A 22768-nucleotide genomic window follows, 5' to 3' on the forward strand; every position below is an offset into this window, starting at 1 on the left:
CTGCCGCAGTTATGATTCGAATGCTGTTCAACTGTTCTGACTCGTTGTTCTTCCCCGTCTGAACACACCGGTGGACATTTTGGTAATGCAATCTGTCTGCTTGTCGCTGCTTTTCGGCGATAATCTGCATCGTGGAACTCCTGCAGCGCAATTTCACATTAGACCAATTTGTGAATCTCGGTTGCATTCTGCTAGCTCGTGTAGCCATGCTCGTTTTACATGTTTACTGCACAGTCGCATAAAGCAGATCATTACCCACGTTGTACACGTGTTGTGCAATAGGAAATGCTGGTGTTGCATTGAGAACATAATGCAGCTTTTGTACCGAGCACTTGCAGTTTCTTGAAAGAGTTGGTGGATATGCGTGTGTGTGTGTGTGTGTGTGTGTGTGTGTGTGTGTGTGTGTGTGTGTGTGTGTGTGTGTGTGTGTGTGTGTGTGTGTACGAAGAGGGCTTTACAGGATGCACGCGATCGATTTTTCGACGACACGTGTGAAAAGCATGATAGCACAGCAGCAAGAAATGAGAGTTGAAGACACGTGAAAAATGAGCCACATATACTCCCTAGTCATGTATCAATGTTGTTTTTTTTTCTTTTTTTTTTAAACTAGGACTTTAAAGATAGTTTGTTCAGAGTCTGTTATTCAGAATTAGTTGAGGAAAGACGGCTTGTAATTTCTCTCAGTTAGAAGATAAATAGAAGTCACACTTCGGTTGATCTTCAAATTTATCATCATCATCATCTTCTTATATCAGTTGCTTGGATTAAAGGAGTTATTTTTTAAAGGGAAAAACGTAAGTGAGTAGAAGGAAAGAACGGCCTCCTATGTCTAATCTCAGTCAACGTAAGCCTGATTCTACAAAGACCTAGCAAAATGCACCTATAAAGACAAGATCTGTGGAAGTAAAGCGTTCGGGAAAATGCACGAGACGTATCTCTAAATGTTTAGCAACGTATTTAGGTCGATATATGTATATAAAGATAAGAGAATGAAACTTAACTTGCTAGCATTGGCCCTGACAACCTGAACTCTTTAGATATACACAAGAGGGAAGACCGTTTCAAGCGACAAACAGTAGCAGGAATAAATGAAGCAGAATAAAAAAACGTGTTCTGGAAATTTGGAGTTAAACTGTGACGAAGTAATGAATAGAAAATGAAGCGTTTTAATAGAATGAAAAGAGTTTGGTGAAATCACCGATGACATTTCAGTTGAACAGTGACTATGGAAATAGTTGTAGAAAATGCATGTATCGGAAGCTGAAACTTTGTGTGTGTGTGTGTGTGTGTGTGTGTGTGTGTGTGTGTGTGTGTGTGTGTGTGTGTGTGTGTGTGTGTGTGTGTGTGTGTGTGTGTGTGTGTGTGAGAGAGAGAGAGAGAGAGAGAGAGAGAGAGAGAGAGAGAGAGAGAGAGAGAGAGAGAGAGGAGATGAGTGGCTGTCATTGGAATTATGCCAGAACACACAGCATATCTGTTGAAGAATTGTCAGGAGAACAGAATTTATGGGGAAGAAGCTCTGTAGGTTACGAAGACTTGTGTAATGCAAGGTTTGACATAAGAGAAAGAAGAGTGCAGCCCACTGTCATGGCGGAAACTGTTTATTCGATATGCAAGCTATCAGAGAAGATTACTGATGTGTAAAAGCAATTGAGTTTGTGAGAGAACAGAACCATATGGATCAACAGAATTAGTTGTAAAGTTTGAGGATATAAATCCATCCACCTTCACAAGTAATGAGCATCTAGACAAACAGTATGTAGCAGTCAAAAGGCAAACTGTGGGAACTTAATTAATAGGCCTTTGTGCTAAACTAATCAAATTGCTCAGATATATCAACCTGTTATTCTTCAAACTTATTCATGGAATTTTGTCCAAAGGAGGACAATAACAGGTATGAGGATTCATTGTTGAATAACGTTCGTGGAATATGGAGATCGTCTATAAGTTAGAAGGCTTCAAGTTAGCGTAAAAGTTGGGTGTTAACGATTTTCTGCATTATTTCTGAAAATAAACTGAAGCAAACAAAAGTGGAAGGCGGTTAGATGACAACGATTCGTTGTCTTTGTTGAGAACCGTTTGTTTTCAAGTTTGGAGAAAATTCTTCTGATCCCTTTCTGCTAAAAATCAAACGGAATTTGAATGTCTTGTGTTTAGAATGGTAGGGGGATATTCGTTTGCGTAAACGAGGATTTTGTTTGTGAGTTATTATGCAGTGGCCATTCAAATACAGAAGAGATGTAAATAAGTTTAGAAAAAAGTTGCTGTCGTCAGTAGCTTTAGCAAGAGATCAGAAAAGTCTGGCTGTCATTTGGATAAGAAGGAAGTCTTCTGCTTTCAACCTTTTCAAAGTCAATTTTGGATGTGGGTGATGGTTATTGAAGCTATTTACAGTTTGTAATAGGATCAATTCTTTTGTATTCTGATTTTAGCAGCACATTGGTTGGAGAACCAATGCTTAGATAAAGAAGAGAATTTGGAGAATACATGCTTCGTTACTAAAACGACATCTGCATCAGGATGAAGGCTGATAATGAAACATCTGACAATGTTTCATTATCAGGGAGATTGAGGTCTGATTGCTTAGAGGACAAATATTCATAGAGAATGTTTGAAGAGCGATTAGGATTTGTACAAAATATTGATGATATCAGCAGTGATATCACCTCTATCTGGAGAATAGTTGCAGTTGGAAAACGAAAACCAGTAAGAGAAAACATCAAACATTGACAGAAAGTTTAACTTTCCACTATTAAGCCGGAAAACTTCGACATTCAAAGAAAAAAATAAAAAAAAAAGTCCAGAATGATGTGGGCTATTAGAAGGGCAATAACCATCAAAGGAATCATTCAGAACAAGTAGCGTAATCTAAAATCCATTTAGCCCGAGTAGAAACTTCACGTATGTGCGCATGTTTTTTCCCGTACTTCGGACGGATTTTATTGCAAATTCTGCATTCGGGATCAGTAATAAAATTTAGGCACACGCCATGCAGACAAAAAAAATAAATAAATAAAAAATAATTTTTGTATCTTATTTTACTGTCTGCCATCTCCCAAGTATCTCTAGATAAGCTCTCGGTTCAATTACGGTGATAGTGAATGATGCCGCTATAGAAGACATCTATTACGAAAAACACGCAGCTTTTCCTATTTGGTTGCGATTCATTTTCAAATAAATGAAATCGAAATTCTCTGTTTTTACTCTTTAACTTATCTTAGAGACAATAAAAAAAAGCTATCAGATGCTTTCTTAATCTCAGCGATATCTTCTGTCTGTCATCAAGTATGCAGCAGTTCATCAAACTAATAGTGCAGTCTGATAACGTAGTGGCGTCGTGTCTGAAACGCATCGTTCTCTCCAGAGGTGGAACAACCCCACCTCCTGATGCAGACACTACGTATGCATGCAAGAAAGTAAAAGTGCTCGTGCGTGGTTTTACAGTAGAGTTATCCTTGGATGTTTATATAGAGTTCTGCGATGATAATAAGATCTGACGCTGCTTCTGTAATGTGGGTAGCAACTTGATTTGAGACTATTTGCGAGGATTTTTTATTATACGGCTCCGTAAGTAAACGCGTTTCGCAAGACAATCCTCCGCGATCGTCCTTAGCAGGAAACAAATCTTTATCAAGCGTGTTTTGATCCCCCCCTCAAATCTTGTGAAAGTACAGAGCCGATTAACGATACAACCTTTACTTTGTCTATTGCCCTTTTGATTCAGTTCTCCTTTCCGGCTCTTCCTCCGTTACGAGGAATCGCATTTGCTGTTAGAAAGGAAAGACCCGGATTTGAATCCCATGAAAGACATGATGAACCGATATAAAGGATTGTCCTTTGAAGGTAAGTTTTCAGATCATTCAGCCAGATAAACACACAAACAAACACGCAAGCCATAGTATGCTGGTCTCGTGATCTTAGTTGGACTGAATGATAATTCCAGGAAATACCATATACCAAGGTTTCCCAAACTTTTTTCCCCGTGGCCTCGTTATTTTAATACTTTATCTTCGTGACCCACTAAATTTGTATGGCCAATAGGTAAAATAAAACAGATTTGAATGTTCATAGAGTTTTCATTTATTATTATTATAATAAAGAAGCATTTACTCTTAGAAAAATATAAAGAAATTAAACTAAAGTCAAGTAATTTATTAATGAGAAGTGTGATGCTGTTGAACTTCAGGTTTGGAGGAAAAGATGATAACTTTATTCTTAAATCCAGTTCGACTTCCAATCGGTTTCTATATTTAATTTATAGAAAAACCAGTGTTGAAAAGCCTGTTTCACACTTATAGGTTGTGGCAAAGGGCATTAGAAATTTTATCGCTAAAACTGGTTTTCGGCTAAAACTGGGTACTCTTGACGGCAAGACAGCGAAAAATCCATCAGTGGTACTGTGTTGAAGATATCTTTGTGAGCGCCGTATCACACGACATTTCAATTATAGATTCAATATCTGAATCCGGCAATTCCTTCTGAGATTCTGCGTTCAGTGTAAAAGGGTTCGTTATCCATGCTTTGTTGCTGTTGATCGAGGGGGGGGGGGGATATTCCTTCAGACTTGCCTGCAGTCCTAGCATATGTTCCTTGATAACAGTTGAAATCTCATCCGGCATCAAACTCGTATTATACTCTTTTTTGTAATTCTGTTAGATTTGTAAAAGATTTGTAATTCCCTGCTTCCACACAACGGGACCACAAACTGAGTTTTTTTGTTGCAGCTTCCACCTTCTCTTGCACTTTAAATACAGTTACGTTTCTACCTTGTAATGTCAGATTTAAATTATTCAAAAAATCAAAAATGTCACAAAGGTAGGCAATCTTGATTAATCAACTGACATCATGAAAGAAGTCTTTGAATTCAAATATTACATCCCTAGCCTTTGGGGGAAGTTGGTCTAAGAACATTAAAACTTCATCCTTCATTTCAATAAATCTTCTTAAAACATTCCCTCTTGACAGCCATCGCACCTCGCAGTGTAAAAGAAGGTGTTCAAGTTCACTCCTCATTTCTTTGCACAACGCAGAGAATATTCTTGAATTCAATGGACGAGATTTTATAAAGTTTATAAATTGCACACCCTCTTGCATGGTTGCCTTTAAAAGCAATGTCATTCTTTTGACGGCCAGTGCTTCTCTGTGAATGCTACAGTGCACCCACACACAGTCTGGTGCTACGGCTTTGATCTTCGGAAAAAGTCCAGTACGTGCGCCTGCCATTGCGCGGGCTCCATCGCTACTCAGTCCCACACATTTCGTCCATTCAATGCCCGTTTCATTGATGCAATTTGCAATGAAATTAAAAATTCCTTCAGCTGTTGTTCTTCTTGACAGAGGACGCGGACGGAGCACGTTTTTCGTCTCTATTAATTAAATTATTTATTCATTAATCCCTATTAAACGCTGTTTACTTGTATTTTAGAGTTTCGTGAAAAACGAAAACCCAAAAACGAAACACCTAGGTTTTCAAGTTTTTTTTAGGCGACCCGGCATTTAGCTTTCGTGACTCGGTGCTGGGTCGTGACCCACCATTTGGGAAACGCCAGAATATATACGACACCTTTCCTTCTGCAAAGTATTGCTGATACTGTTTGAAAGGTTCTGTAGATTTCCTGTGAAAGATTAGGATAAATACTGTAAAAACGGATTCAAACCCTTCGCTATGTGAGTTGGGTAGCAGAGACGTTATCCACCCTTTCGGATGATCAGGTGACATGGTTGTTTGTCCAGTGAAAAGCTTTCTGCTTGCAAATCTGTTCATACTATATAGGCTATCTTATAGCGATCATTGCAGATGCACTCTGTGTGTAACGATTCAAAGTACGTAGGCTGTTCAATAAGTAATAAGACTATATTTATACAGAAAACAGATTACCTTTAATCGTCATCATTTACATGGTCTTTTTCGAGGTAACTACCGTGAGACGCGATGCATTTGTCCCGACGTTGCGTCCACTTCTTAAACTGTGAGAGTCCGTTTTTTGAGAGTTCTTTCAAAACCTCCTCCGCAGCTTTTACACATGCTTTGTTGCTTTCGAAATGGAGGCCTCTTGGTGGTTTCTTGAGCTGAGGAAACAGCCAGAAATCGCACGGTGCGAGATCAGGACTGTTTGGAGGGTGTGGAAGGGTATCTGTGTTGTTCTTCTGCAAAAACGTTCACTACACAACCAGTAATATGTGGCCTTGCATTATCGTGGTGCAATAAGAACCCATTCTTCAGCAATGGACGCTTCCTTTTGAGGTGCTTGAAGATAATCGCTGCTGTGTTGATCATTGTCTCTGTGATGGACGTTGAAGGTCTTCCCTCACGTTCAAGATTTTCCACAATTTGCCTTTCTTCCTTAAAAGTTTTATGCCAGCGAAAAACACTTGCCCTCGAAATTGCTTCATCGTGGAAAGCTTCGCGTATCATGTTATGAGTGTTCGATGCCGATTTTTGCAAACGCATACAAAATTTAATCGCATAACGTTGTTCTAAGGACGCTTCCATTTCGACGACTGGTCGCGAATCGTAGGCGCGCAGAAACAAGCATGCGTTTAGTCACGTGACACTCTGGCACATCAGCCCGTATGCGCCATCTATCAACTTCTTTTGTTAATACAGACAGCAACATTTCTTTATTCCACAGAAATTAATATTGTGATGGGTGGTTTCGCGACAGCAAAATTAGTCTTATTACTTATTGAACAGCCCACGTATATTGAGAAGTTTTGCGTTTTCTCTTGCTCTCTCTCTCTCTCTCTCTCTCTCTCTCTCTCTCTGTGTGTGTGTGTGTGTGTGTGTGAGAGAGAGAGAGAGAGAGAGAGAGAGAGAGAGAGAGTTATGTTAGGCTAAGAATGTTCTTAGTCTATAATTAGTAAAGCATGCTATGGGAAAAATCAATTCCAATTTCAGAACCACGTGTCGTGTTAAATCAGTGAAGATCACAAGGTGAATCCTAACTATTCACCTGAAATTTCTTTGATGGTAATTTTCCTAATAATGAGGTTATTATTTTGAAGTCCATAATATCAAAAAGGATTTTCGTTTTTCATTTGAGCAGAATTCTAAGAGAAATATCGAAGAACTGAAATAGAGAGCCAAAAGGCTTCACTTCGGCGATGAAACATTTATTCAAATTAAGTGGATATTGAATCCAACATTACTTCAAAACCGAATAGAGAAACTACAAGAGTTTCATGTCGAATATAGATAGAAACTATAAATGTTTCGGCGGATCCAAGCGTAAGCAAACCTTTTTCATGACACCTTCCACCATCCGGCTTTGACGTAATGTTGTATTCAATATCCACTTAATTTGAAGAAATATCGAAGCATTTGGCGACAGCACAAGTACTCTTTTCAAATGAATACAAGATAATTCTCACCAGGGTCAGTAGTCTCAAGTGAGAGGAGAGGGGGGGGCTTCTTTTATGAAACTAAATGCGAAAGGAAGACAATTTCTGATTATATGCTTTTGTTTCATAAGTTTCTATTTTTGACATAGGCATGCACATTTTTTTCTTCTCCCACAAAAGAGTCTGAAGTTGAATCTTTCAACTCAAAACAACCGACTATAGATTACATATAATTACGTACATATATCACAGATAAGATTTATAACAAAAAATGGCGATGATTGTCATTCATATTTTTTGCAACCTTTCCCTTATCAAGTGCAATCGAATGATGCCGTACATGAAAGTGGATTAACGGCTGCTTACCGATTTCCAACACTTTAAGACTAAAAGACCAGCGCCTACTACTTTTGGAGAATGGAATTATTTGTGAATATATTCTAAACAGCAATTCCTTAACACACTCAGTATTTTCTTTACTAATAATACCGTCAAATATTCTGTATATTTCATCATGATTTTGAATGAGTGAGTTTAGAGTACCCTCTCGAATTATCATTTTGCATGCTCTGATTCTACTCCAAATGAGCTTATTTTGCATCGTTTCTCTGTTTGGAACATCGTATATTGACCAAAGATTTTGAAATTTCTTGCATCGACTCACTTCTGATTTCATCCAAGTACTTAATCATCGCAAACCGTTACACGCTCTGTCTAATCTTTCTTCTATCTGTTTGGCAATAACTGACTGCCGATCTATACAAATCACATTCTACTTTCCTACTTGCCAAACATTTTGCATTCCGTGCATATTTTTTTCCATCTTTACAGATCGAAAAATATCAGTCCTCATAAAAAAATATAAAACACCCAAAACAGAATATCTTAGCAAATCTGTTTTAATGTCCTTAAAAAAGAATTATCTTCATCTGTTTGCTTCGCATTGACAATATCAGAAATTCAGACCAATAACACATTTCGTTTACTGGAAAAACTTAAACATCAGACGTTTCTTGACATCGATATATGAAAATTATATCCGTTTCTTCCAAAAAAAACTGTAAGTTTAATTTTCTTATGTAGAGGATCGTCTTGGTCTTTTATTTAATCGTTTTAAATAAAGAGAAAATCCGTCCACAATCAAGAATATTGCTTATTGGATGGAGGTACCAAACTCTTTTGACAAATCGCATTTCCTGCAAACAACGGATCAGTTTCCAATACCTGCACACTTCCGAAGGTATTATTCATCAGAATTCTACAAGTAATTCCATCATATTTTTCACCCCTTCCAAAAACATGATTACATTTATAAATCCAATATTTAAAACTTTCTTTGCGTTCCACATTCCTTTTGTTGATGCTACAAATCTACAGTTCAACATTTCTTGCGGTATTTCTGTAAAGAAATTTGGATTTACAAAAATTAAAAGTGTGGACTTCTACGAGTCCACATTTCTATAAGGGAACTCATTGAAACAGGCTGGATATAAAATAGTTCAACTATTGATTTATTTCATTTAGTATAATTACTACATGAACGACAAAAAAATAGTAAAATTTGTAATTTTTCGAGGCTTTCATACATTAAAAAATACATTAAATTTTAAAGGGCGGATGAGAGCAGGTGGCCGCTAATATTGACCGCGAGGCTCGGTCACTGACAATGCAACGGGATAAAAGTTCCGATTCGACGATGGCAACCACATTTCTCAAACAGTGTAATGAATTAGGAACGTAACACTGCGCTCGTTCATCATGTCAAGTCCTCGAGGGATGGGAGGGGGGGGGAGGCAAAGATAACGACTGTTTGATCCGAAGTTCATCCACCGGAGTTACACCAAATGAGAATTCTTGAAAACTTGAAAAACAAATCGGAACAAACTTCTTACCCATCCAAGATTTAAAAAAGAAAGAAAGAAAAAGAAGTTTTGGAATGCAGAAGCGATTATTTCTGGTCTCGGAACGGAAATGATTCAAAAAAATAACAGAGGACCACATAACTTTTCGCTATTGCAAAAATTCAAACCGTTTCCAATATTTTGAAATTATTTCCGCATAACAAAGTCGTTTCATTTGTTTCATATTAAAAATAAATAAATAAAAGGGATGTATTTCGGCGTTTTCTTTATCTGCCGGCGCCTTTCTTGCCTACTCCATGACGAGTGGAATGTTTCATCTAAATAGAGTATAGTCCGTGAGCCTCCGTAGCTCAGTCGGCTTTTATACGAAGCCCTTTGGTCGGTAAAACCTAGGTTTCATTCCCGTCAGTGACGTGAGGAACATTTATCTGGTGTCTTTCGACGAAAGGCGAATGAGAAGGTCTCATACGGACGTAGGGGATTTTTGTAGCGGAAACTCGGGTTTTTCGTCCCCCAGAACAGGCAAACCGGTCCCGTGAACACACGCATCTACAGACATAGGATACACCGGGAAGCATAGGGCCAATCACCTTATCCTCGAGACGGTTGCAGTTGTGAAGTCCACAGCTAAAGAACCTCAATGGTTAGAGAAAAGCTTAAGAAGAATAATAAGACGAGTGTAGTCCGAACACCAGTCCTGAGACTACCGCTTCAATTCTGCATTTTATTTACACATCTACACTCATACAGACTCTACCTTTCAGAATAAAATGTTGTCTGTTTCATTTTTTAAACAGAAGAAAGCAAGAGCAGTTGCGACTGCGCGATAAAGCATATTAATCAATCTTGACACTCAGGGGCAATAAACAAAAAATAGTTTATCTAAGATATCGTTCCAAAAACACACACATGGAATCTGATCATGATCTACCTACATCTTGCGCTAAATCATGATCACTTGCTTATGTGATCATGATTTAGCACAAGATAAGATCATGATTTAGCACAAGATAAGCACAAGATAATACGTAATCCTTATAGATGAAAGGTAAGCTTGGTTTTAGCCAACTATTTTTTTTAAATTAAGAAAAATAATTTTTTTGCCAAATAAAAACACCTCCTATCATACTATCAATAAAAAAACAATAAGATTCTCTATTCTCGTAAAGCCTTTTATTCCAAAAAGGGAGAAAGGGTAGTTCCTTTAGTCCTAAGTAACTTTTGAAAGACTGTTGACATCTATGCTCAACTTTCACTGATAGTTGAGCTCATGGTAATCGATGATTTGGAAGGGAGAATTGGAACTGAGAATATAGCAGATAACTGATATGTAAGGAGTATACATTTTCCACCAGCTAAACTGGTGGAAAAATTCCTACTGGCCGCGCCGAAGGCCGGCTAATTTGGCTAAGGCAGATCCTTAAGCTCCTGACGTCGTCGACGGGAATCGAATCTAGGACACTCCTTCCCCAGGTGTATGGTTGCGAAGCGCACAGCCACTCGGTTAACCGAATTTCAGATGTTTTATAAAATTTGCCGAAATATTTCTAATTTTTTTAAAAGACTATTTTAGGTTATGGTAGAACCATGAAATGCTCCTATTTTATTTATTTAATTTTTTTTTTGGGGGGGGGTCTCTGCTAATGCTTACATAGACAGTATAATTCACAAAATTAAATCACTTCAATACATTTAAAAGATTATATGGACTACTGATTGTGTAAGTGTAAAGCAACGTTTTTTATGTGCAAAGAGTTAAACAGTTTTTTATATTTTTTCTCCGATCTTTCCCCTCCTGTTTTGCTAAAGGAAAAAGCAACAGATTTCCCATTTAAAATAAAATAAAAACATTTTCTTGCCTTAGGCACAGTCTTGATGAAAACAAAAAAAAGTTGCATTAAAAAATGAAACCAGACGTTTCGCAGTGAAATAAAGGACGTCTGCTCCCCTCGCTGTTCTAAGAAGCAATCCCAAGGGAGGGGAAAAAACCGGGCAACAGGTAAAAAAAAAAAATCATTAATTGCGTTAAAATGAATCCTATTTTATTATGCATGTTTGCTAATGAACTCAAACAGGAAACCGTACAAGAACACCTCTGGTTTTGCAATTAAATCTAATTAAGTTAATGAAATACATCACAGCTGCCCGAATTGTGGTTAGTCTTCAAGGATCAGAATTTAATTAGATTTAATTGAAGTGGTTAATACCGAAATGAATCCACTAATCCGCCTACTCCATGATCCCTTAATGGAAAGGATAGCAGGGCTAGCATCCGACAGTTCTCTCACTGACTTTTATTCGACTATCATTTCGGACTGGTAAAATGCCGATGGGTATGAAGTTTGGGTCTATTCTGCTTTAGAAAAGATCTTCAAATAAGAGATAACAAAAAAAAAATCCATTTGAACAGTAAATATCGGAAAACTATTTTTACGTTTTCTTCAAATATTGAGGGATGTGAATGATACCTAAAAATCTTACAAAACGGTAAACCATATATTAAATGTTATTTTTCCATCTTTTTCCGGTTTCTTAGACTCTCTCTTTCTCTCTCTCTCTCTCTCTCTCTCTCTGAACAAGTTTGATATATTTTTAATGGCAAGTTACTGGAATGATATCCTACTCGAAAACATAAAAGAAATCTCTCCAAAATAAGTATCGTAGAAGTGCTTGTTTTTATTGGACCGTTTCGAGGATGTTTTTCGTCTTATCAATGGTGGTTACAGAGTTAGGTCTTTTTATTTCTCGAGAGACTGCCGTAGATGTTTGACTTTTGACCTTCGTCAAGATGTTTTCCGTCTTCAGAACAACAACAAACCACCGACGTTTCTTGCGGTATTCTTTGTGGTGTGTGTGTGTGTGTGTGTGTGTGTGTGTGTGTGTGTGTGTGTGTGTGTGTGTGTGTGTGTGTGTGTGTGTGTGTGTGTGTGTGTGTGTGTGTGTGTGTGTGTGTGTGTGTGTGTGTGTGTGTGTGTGTGTGTGTGTGTGTGTGTGTGTGTGTGTGTGTGGTAAAATGAATCAGAAGACAAAGAAGAAATGAATGAAATGGCTAACTTGTGATATGTTTGTATGTGATTCCGTAGAGAAATGAAACTGAAATGAAAGTCGAGAAGAGTTTAATTTTTTTCCAGCAACTACAGTTCTTTATGTTTACTTATTTGACAGTAAACTATGATAAACAATATTCTATTATTGCATCACCTGAGTACAGAAAAAAAGTTCTGATTGTTGTAAATCGAACAATGCGAAACCTAACAATTGAAATATAGTCCAAGACGCGCCCATTATTATGTCATCTCAGCTGTGTGTTTAAAACAATGGACACCAGAACGTTACGAGCGAATCTCATTTTTCACTAAATCTGCTTGTGCAATTGTTCGCTTACTAAATTTTGTATTAGTGAAGACGGAATCAAACAACTATCACCCGTGACAAACACCGAAACAGTTACGTGGGATTATCAACCTTCATCTACTGTTAAAAAGAAGTACTGTATTACTTGATATCCAATCCCACTGGATGTTCAAGATTCATTCGAAGGTAATTTAAATTGACATTTTATTCACGTCCACGGTGGTGCCGATATTGAAGAATAAGATCCAGACTAAGGTCAGGGAAAGAATTGTCATTGAACAATAGACGCGAGTGGGAAAAAATCTCCAACAAAACTAATTAACTCATTTACCAAATACTATTCGAGTGTAATGAAAGTTTTCGAAGTACATTTGCTCGTAAAGAAGAAAATGAAAATAGCATCGTCGATAGCAGAAGACGAGGCCTCTTTCGAATTCTGTCGTAATTAGGATTACGATCTGCCAATAGTGTTAAGCTCGGATAATTGAACCAGCTGCTGAAATATCGGCATAGCTGATGTATCAGCATTGGAAACGATACACTCAGCTTAAATGTTTTCATTCTGACTGGGTTAAACCATAACGTAGATATTATTATTATTATTATTATTATTATTATTATTATTATTATTATTATTATTATTATTATTATTATTATTATTATTATTCTGCTTCCAATAACTTTCAGAAAACAAAAATTACCGTCGCCTTAATTAATAGAAGACATCGCCGACGCCATAAACAAAGCTCTCGATAAAAGCAAGTTCGCTGTCCTTATACTTATTGACTTAACCAAGCTTTTGATGTACTTCACATGATATACTGCTGACCAAACTACATTCAATCGGAATACGAGGAACACTGCATACTTGGCTCAGTAACTACCTCTCGAACAGAACACAAGTGACAAAAATGGGCGCATTTTACAGTCAGGATATACAGATAAAACACGGAGTCCCACAAGGAGCTATATTATCACCTATCCTATTCAACATATACATTAACGATGTTCATAACCTGGCCAGACGAAATAAAATATATCAATACGCAGACGACACCGCGCTACTAGCAATCCACAAAAACATCAACACCGCTCTTTTCAAAGCACAAGACCTAAACGAAATCACAATTTACTTCTACCAAAACTCAATTATAATGAATAGCACCAAAACGCTGATGCTAATTATACGTAACCCAAGAATCATGCGCCTAGAACCATTGGCGCTAAGACGTCACATATACTGCTGCATACAACAACAAAAACTGCTGCAATGTCCCAAAATAACACCCTTAACACATGTAAAATTCCTTGGCCTTTCCGACTCCGGAACACCAATCATATCCTCAACATCCAAAGAACAGCGGCTTGTATCGCCTTGTCATTGACCATCAGAATGTCATCCGTGGAGCACACATCGATTAGATCTGGGCAACATAAAAGTTGTTCGTCAGTTTGGGCGTCTCCACAGTCACAGCTGTCATCATCTACATAACCCCATTTCATCAGGTTACTTCTGCATCTGGACACTCCCACTCTAAGACGGTTCAGAGTCCTCCAGGTGCTATAGGGTAGGTGATATCCCTTGGTTAACTCTTCCTTAATTATGGGGGCTTCTTGAAGTTGAATCGATTCCCTCCATAGAACAAGGCGTCGCTCTTCAGGTTTTTGGATCAATGGTTTCGTTTTTTGCATAAAACTACCTCTATTTGAGTCAAGAAGCCGTGATGATATGGCCGTACATTGGATGTCTTTCGTCAACTGCTTTTTTTTCCTCCATCTCACCGGCCACTTGACGTCTTATGCCTGGTGGTGCTATGCCTGCTAAGGGATATACAGCTTGTTGACTGGGATTGGTCTTAGGCATCCGGTTATGATCCTAATGGTATATCATTTAAAGCCACATCCACGTGTTTCGCATGGGAGGATGCCACCCACACTGGGGCAGCATACTCCCCTGCAGCAAAACACAATGCCAAAGCCGTCGAGCGAAGTACCTCTGGTTGAGCTCCCCACGTCGTGCCGATCATTTTTCTTATGATGTTATTTCTTGCATAGATTTTTCCTTTTAGTTCCTGGCAATGTACCTTATACGACAAGGTACGATCCAGCTTAACTCCAAGATATTTCGGATTGCTGCAGTGTTCGAGGCGTTTTCCTCTCCAGACAATGTTTAATTGACGTTTTGCTTCCCTGTTGTGCAGATGGAAAGTGCATACCTGAGTCTTGTTTGGGTTAGGCTTCAGGCAATTGGTCTCATAGTAATTGGAGAGTATTTTTAAGGCTTCTGTCAACCTCTTCTCAACTTCTTCAAAACTCCTTACTTGACTGCATATAACTGTGTCGTTGGCATAGGTAAACCTCCTCACTTGTGGGTGGGTTGGCTGATCGTTAGTATAAATCTTGTAGAGCATCGGGGCCAATACGCTGCCTTGAGGTAAACCATTCTTCTGATTTCTCCATCTGCTCTTCTTTCCTTGAAAAGTTACGTAGAATCGTCGATTCTGGAGCATGGTTTTAACTACATTCATGAGGTGAAAATCTTTTGTTATTTGGTACAGCTTGACCAACAGTTTCTTGTGATTAACAGTGTCATATGCTGCTGAAAGATCGATAAACGCTGCTCCAGTCACAAGCTTCTTCTCGTAGCCATCTTCGATGTGCTGCGTGAGATTCAGAATTTGGACACAGCAGGACTTTCCGGGACGGAAACCGGCTTGCTCGGGTATAAGTTTCTCGTCAATGTTTGCTGCTATTCTTTCCAGAATTATTCGTTCAAAAACTTTATACGAGTGGCAGAGGAGAGAAACAGGGCGAAAATTCTTCGACTCTGTGGGTTCCTTTCCTGGTTTAAGTAAAGATACCACTTGAGCTTTCCTCCATAATTTGGGCAACTGAAGAGATTCTACACCTAATCATCAATTTCACCAGTCAGTCATTGGATGATTACCGGACCGAAACGCTTTATCTGTTCTATCCGAATGTCGTCAGGGCCAGCAGCTCTATTCTTCGGAGAACGGAGAGGCTAATGAATTAGTCTCAGCTTCTTTAATGCGCGTAAGATTGGTTTTCAGTATCTTCTTGTCTGTCCTGCCATTCAATAATAGCTGGTGAGCGATCTGGTTTGGCGAGACCTCTGTTACGTAAACTGGAGTTTCAGTTGGATCGTTGCTTAAATTCTTCATCAGTTTCCATGCTCGTCTGCTGTTCCGTTTCATATCCAAATCCTGCAGTAGCTTCATCCATCTCCTCTTTCTACCATCCGTGAGTTTGTCCATCAGTTTTTCGCCTGCCTCAATTGTGTCTACAGCGAAAGGATCCTTGTCATATCTGATTTTATATTCTTTTAGTTGTTCCGTCTGGTCTTCATTAAGCCCAACGATATATTGAGTTCTGCACCCTCGTGGTATGTGCCGCCGAGATACTATTTTGATGGCATTCACGAACTCTTCATAGTTACTTGGATCCACTTCAAGAGTGTTTACCGTCTGATCGAGTTCCTTCGCAAATTCATCTCCTCTTGCTTTTTTAAAATTAAACCGTCGCTTAAAAGGTACTATCTCTGGGTTGATAACGGCTCTGACTTCACAAGTAACAGGTCTGTGCTGAGTTCTTGGTATCGGCTCTTCTATTATCATCGTCGCTTGCACGGCTACTTGTTCACTGATAAAGATGTTATCTGGATTATATCCTCTTCTTCACCTTCCACTATTGAATGATGGTCTTAACTTGGGATCGCGAATAAGCTTCAGTTCTTCTCTCTCAGCCCGATTTTCCAGCTCAGCACCATTCCTGTCAGTCATTTTGTAGCCCCATGTTAAACTCTGACAATTAAAGTCTCCGAGTATTATTTTAACCTTCTTGGCGTTAAAGTTGGCAGGTTCTTTGAAGACGAAATCTTCATTAGGTGGCTTATATACCGATGTGATTTTGCAGGACTTGATCTCGTTGGTTAATATCTCTATATTATTATGGGATGTCATATGTATAGATTTAATATCCAAGTCTGGTTTAGCAAATATAACATTACCGTATTGCTCGTGTGGTCTCTCAGCAACTAATTTCATGCCATGAATTTTTGGTCTACTGCTGTCTACCCCTCGATGTGTCTCCTGGATAACTAAAACATCCAATTTGCGTGTATAACACATGTCTGCTAATAAAACTTCCTTTTCGGATGACAGTCCTTCAATATTTATTGAAGTCGTCTTAAAAGCTAGCCTTGAAGAAGGCTGATTTATAGCTCGCATGATTGTTCCGGTAGCAGAAGGATTAGCCAACGTTGAGTTTCAACGTTGCCCAGGGTACGCCCGATTGTGATTTCTGAGTGATCGCTTTTGTATATAACACAATCTACCAGGAGGCTCCTTCAATGTACCCCTTTACGTAGATTATCACTGTAAATGGAAAAACATAGAATACCTACATACTAAACTCTGCATCATCGCAGCAAAATTCTTCCAGATAAAAGACCTGATTCCATATAACGTAAACAAAACTCACATATCACGGTATTTGTTAATCTATGTTGAGGTACGGTATAACGGTCTACGCAAACACATCAAACAGCCACCTAACAAAATTAGAAATATTACGTGGGAAATCGTGTCAACAGTGATTTGGACACCTTACACGCAACAACCAATATCCAACTAGCACAGGGTGATATACAGAATCCTGAGCATAAAAAATCTGAAACAATACATAATACTACTAAGGAATTACTTCAACATCACCTATCAAAAACAGAAACACATATCGTATAACACGACCCACAACAACTCTCTCCATCCCTACACCCTTCAACAACTCATATGGTTCTTTGGCGAGATCACATCAGATACCCACGCTACTCAACAACCTACCAAGAAATTTAAAACACATAGATAACTACAGGACAGTAATGATGATAAAGATGATGGATTTCGAATAGCAATATGTATATAACAAACATTTGCTTCCACATATGTGCAACGTATAAATTGAAATATGAATTATGAAGATTAAATAAGTATTTAAGAAACTGTTATTAATACTATTAATAATAATTACATGTATTAATTTACTTACTGTAACAAAAACGAAGTACTTAGCAATTCAGTCTTTGTATCCTGGTGTTAAAAAAAAGTATAACTATTCTCGAAGATCAATAAGAGTGTTATTGTTATTGCTATTAAAAACTTATTAAAAATTATTATTGCCGATTTAAAAAAATGCGTTGTGAAAAAATGTGAAATGAACGCAATCAGAATTCTCTACTGCTAACAAAAAAAAAAAAAATGTAAATTTTGAATTAAAATAAATTACAAATTGAAATTAAAATGTAAATGATAAAATGCAGAAATAACTGTTTTAACGTAAAATTCGTAAACTATCCTTGTTATGATTTCTGTTAATTTTAACATTAATTATAATATTATATTGTCCTAATTGTAATAACATGTAACAAAAAATGCATACTATAATCATGCAATTTATTTGAAAGATAATAAACTATTCATTATTATTATTATTATTATTATTATTATTATTAGAAAAATTATCTTTAAAGTTTGTATGCTGTTGCCATGAAAACAGTTAACATGCGTCTACTAATTGTCCCCTTTTCCAAACGTAATCCCAGCTATAGTTTTATGCAGTAGCAAATTCATTACCTGACAATTATTCACTTTCTCTCAAAGTAATTACTTTGTTTAAAACGAAATGCTCGATTATCAAAATGGCTCAATGTCGTAATGCTTCGCAAATTGGGTGAATCTTCAAAAGTATTAACAACAGCTCACAGATCAAACACCCAATTGTTTAGGCGAAAACAGACTTTATTGGCACGGTAATTAACCGCATATTGTTCGGGGACAGTGTCCTCCCAAAAGCGGCAAACATTAAGCCACCTCCCGCTCAACAACGACCGCACACAGTTCATCCTAATTTTGATTCGTGCTGTTACCTTCAATTAAGTGCGCAAACCAAAATACAAGAACTTCTGAAATTCTAATGAAATGTCACTTCTAGATTTCGACAATTACAACCCATCACCATGACAACGCAACATCTGAGTTGCCAACCCAAAATCCCCGACTTCTGAAATCCTGATTAACCCGTTGGTATCGGTCTAGATTTCAACAATCACAGACCGTCACCATGACAACACAACTTCTACTTTAACTCTACGCCATAGTTGAACAGAGAAAAGTTCTATAAGATACAAATGTCAAATTTAGACAAAATTAATAATTCATCAAGCGATAGTTAGATAGTAAATAAAATATTCATGTGATTTCTGATATTTTTAGTCCTGCACACCTGTTGATAAACCCCCCCCCCCGCGCGAGCCGCACCTTCTCCTCTGGTAGCCGTTTCCAGTCGAAGTTCTGGTTCATACCTTAAGTCTTATTTATAGTAAGCAAGAGAATGCTTACAGAGATAAAATTCTTTTAAATAATAAATAAAGGAAAACGCACTGCAAGGAACGTTATTTTAGGAAAGGCGCTTAAAGATTTTTCTAGTTACTTATTTAGTTCTTGAACTACGCCCATTAGAAGCAGCAACTCCCAGTGGCACTTCTCAAAAGCGCACTTAATGTTTTATGCCACACATAAATGGTTCGATGTTACGAGATATTTCTGTTTGCTATAACGGAATTTTTTCTCCTGAATTCTCAGACATTACAAACTCGCGGCTTCTTTAAAAATTCACTACTTTCTATACCAGACAGAAACAAGGAGTGCTCACCTGTACGTAAGCATTTATAATGAACTATGATTTTTCTGTATTTTTATTTCTGGCATTCAGTGTTCTACAACAATAGAACATTGTTGTCAAGTAACAATCTATAGACTATTGTTGAATTTCAACATTTTAAATGAAAGTATTGTTGGATTTGTCTTCTGCATGAAAATATTATTGAATTTCAATTTTTTACATGAAAGTATTGTTGACTTTTATATGAAAATATTGGATTTCTGTCTTTCTCGTGAATAAATGTTAAATTTCAGTTTTTTCATAAATAATTAGAATTTTAGTTTTTTATCGAATAATTGTTGAATTTCAGTTTTTTTTTCCCATTAATAATTGTTGAATTTGCCATTTGCATGAAAATATTGTTCCATTTAGGTTTTTATTTGCTTGAAAATATTAATGAATTTCAGTGTTTTGAATTAAATATTTTTTAAATCTCTTTGCTTACTGAGTCAAGATTAGTATATTTTTAAGATACTCCTACCAATTATTGTACATGATAAAATGTAATCTTCTGTGTTTTCATTAACTATTCTTACATTATATATATATATATACACATCCCCCCCCCTTTTAATTACAGAAATTCGTACACTTTATCTAAACGCTGCAAGCCTTTCGAAAAGAAAACTAAAACATCAATCTGTCAATGTACATTAAGCCTCCATCGAACTCAAACAACCATCTGCATGTAGTTCGTGTCAGACTTCATAAAAGAAAACGCTTATATGCATTTGTGTTACACACTTTTCAAACCGGAAAGACTAATGAGAAGACAACACCGGTTTTAGAGCTTAACAGCAAAAGCCAGTCCTTCGCAAGGAAAAGAAGAAATAAGAAAGCACGCTCTATCGGAAACTAGCGATGCAGGCACAGGCAGATATCGAAATGCTATTTTTGGAACTGACTCCATGGTCTACTGCTTTTAGCTGGGATTGAAATTATCGGCAGATGGCGCTGAAAACAATATTCATGATGCATATGTTTTGGACGTACGCAAAGGTAAGAATGCAAAATCATATTTTATATTAATAATCAATATAATTACAGTTATTAATTATTATTTTACATTCACGGTGCTAATATATTTATGATGGTTTATATATTTTAAAATTATTATTTTTTATTAAATTTTTTCCACTACGATAAATATTTTTCCATAGCAGTTGCTATGGTAACCAGACAAACTTTCATGGATTTGATACAAAGCCTATTAATACAAGTAATGGTATTTAACAAACATTAATTAGGTTATTAATATTTTAAACCATTATGAACAGTTCACGTGCATTTTCTTCACTTCCATTATCCTTAATTCTGCCAAACTTTTCAAAAGTTAGTATTCTTATCGCTACGTTAGTTACCATAATTATTTTCTCTTTATGGTTCTTTAGTTCCTAAACTTAGAAACTTAGTTCCTAATTTGATTCTGAAAATAATATCAGTCAACAAAATTCATTTACGAAGATAATACGCCTTGATATTAAATTCTTTTTTGCGTGCTTATATTTGGAAGTTGATTCAAAAGAAAAAAACTAATACCAAATAATTGCCCGTGCATAGAAGAGAATTATTTTCAGATCAACTTTAAAAGTCACGCAAATAAGAAGACTAGAGTTTTATAAAATCCGAAAACTGATTAACAATGGGGGAAAAAAAGAAAAATATATATTTTACTTTCTCAGGAAAGATATACAATCCGGTTAACTCTTTAAATCCAATTATGCGAACAATTTTAATGAAGTTAAAAGTAATTCTTCAATATCCGCAAACGATCTTATTTGTAACGGAGAATTTATTTATTTATTTATTTGTTACATTCGGCACAAAGAATAAATTTAAAATGAAAAAAATCTTGCACCTAATCACGTGATTGCTTAACAATGTAGATAAATGAATTCACTCTTTAGCAATAGGTGAAGATGAATTGTTGAATTGAAACGTCATTCATTGATTGTTACGAAATTGCTTGTTGCACTTATTCAATTGTTTAACAGTAAAACAATAAAAAAATAAAACGAAGCACAAAAGTCGAAATATGTGCGTCATCTATAGCCTTTCAAGAAAAAGGAAACCATTTGTGTAAGATTAAATGAATGTCTTTCATACACTATAAAGAACGTTAACTAATCATTTATTTAATTAATTTCAGCTGCAACAGTCACTCAAAGAAAGTGACCCCATAACCTCCACTGACGGACACCAACTAAGCTGTCGCTCCGAAAGGGGTACTCTTCTTCGTTTTGATGGCTACAGGGTGGACACTTGCGGTAGATGTTATCATTATTTGCCAACCTGGGCTTTTACCGATATTGCCAATAAATTTAAGTATGTACAAATATAATTTCTTTGAACTTGGAATAAATGTTAATTTTTATTACTAACTATACCCTTAATCGTTGCTTGCTTTAGCGAACAACTATCTTTTTTACATATTTTTTTATCATTTTAGGTACAACCCCAAAAATGCTCAACTTTCCGACCCTAAAACCAATCTCACCTATTATGCTGATCCAGAGAACACCAGTCACCCTATTTTTGACACTTTTTCCTCCCAGAATTTCGCTCTAAAATGGGTTTCGTGTTGTCAAGCTGCTCTAGAATGTTGCCATTCAATGACCAGATCCGAACCTCTAGTTACAGGTAAACGCATATTTTAAGTTCTATTTAATTAATATTAATAAGAAACTCCATATGTCTGACCTAAGCAATTAGATCTGTTGTTTACTTATTGTTTTTATCTGCGCATATAATAAGAGATAATATAAAATACCGAACGTTTCAGAAGTGTGTGTGTGTGTGTGTGTGTGTGTGTGTGTGTGTGTGTGTGTGTGTGTGTGTGTGTGTGTGTGTGTGTGTGTGTGTGTGTGTGTGTGTGTGTGTGTGTGTGTGTGTGTGTGTGCGTGCGCGCGCACGTGCTTTCGCGACATCTAAAACTGCATCAACTCTGCTTTGCAACGGTTGAAGCTAATTTTATCTCGGACATAATGGACCAATCTATTTCCAGCAGTCCTTTGAGACTAGCACCGTATAATTAACGATTTCAAGTTAGGGAGACTGTTGAGAAGATTAAATCAATCCAAAGTCCATTACATAAATTCCAAATAACGCTAGTGAAAGGTATGCACTAAGTTCATATCTCTTTATCTTAACTCCAGTTATCTTAATTACGTAACGCTTAAAAAGCAATTTCTTTAGTGCTTGATCTTCGGGAGAAACTGGAAAACAAGTTGGATTTGTGTTTTCTTTTAAATATATGCGAGGATGCAAATGTTGGGATTCTAATTAGTCATTCATCCGATGCTCCTTCTCCGCCCTCTTTTTTTTTTCCGAACTGCTGCTTGGGCTGTAAAATTTCTGTGTCATTCTTTTTTAATTGTTGCTCATTTTTTATTTCTCATTACTCTTAATCCAGATTACTCATGATAAATCATCTCTAAATTTATCTAATCTTGCTTTTGCATATTTCATAATTAAAT

At 36.8% G+C, this 22768-nt stretch overlaps 1 protein-coding gene across 3 annotated transcripts in view; it reads left to right on the plus strand.

Annotated features, from left to right (window-relative positions):
• The window catches only part of LOC150105594 (calcitonin gene-related peptide type 1 receptor-like), a 128798-nt gene that overhangs the window by 63733 nt on the left and 42297 nt on the right, over window positions 1-22768 (plus strand). For all 3 annotated transcript variants that reach the window (XM_090394932.1, XM_090394934.1, XM_090394933.1), the window contains exons 2-4: window positions 19873-20291; window positions 21442-21617; window positions 21742-21932. In XM_090394932.1, coding sequence (XP_090251058.1) covers window positions 20241-20291; window positions 21442-21617; window positions 21742-21932 — 418 coding nt within the window. In that variant the 5' untranslated portion in view covers window positions 19873-20240. The remainder of the gene's footprint in view (window positions 1-19872; window positions 20292-21441; window positions 21618-21741; window positions 21933-22768) is intronic.

This window comes from Typopeltis vanoorti, chromosome 6, assembly GCF_054136105.1.
Source record: "Typopeltis vanoorti isolate ZY-2024b chromosome 6, IOZ_Tvanoo_1.0, whole genome shotgun sequence".
Classification (NCBI taxonomy): domain Eukaryota; kingdom Metazoa; phylum Arthropoda; class Arachnida; order Uropygi; family Thelyphonidae; genus Typopeltis; species Typopeltis vanoorti.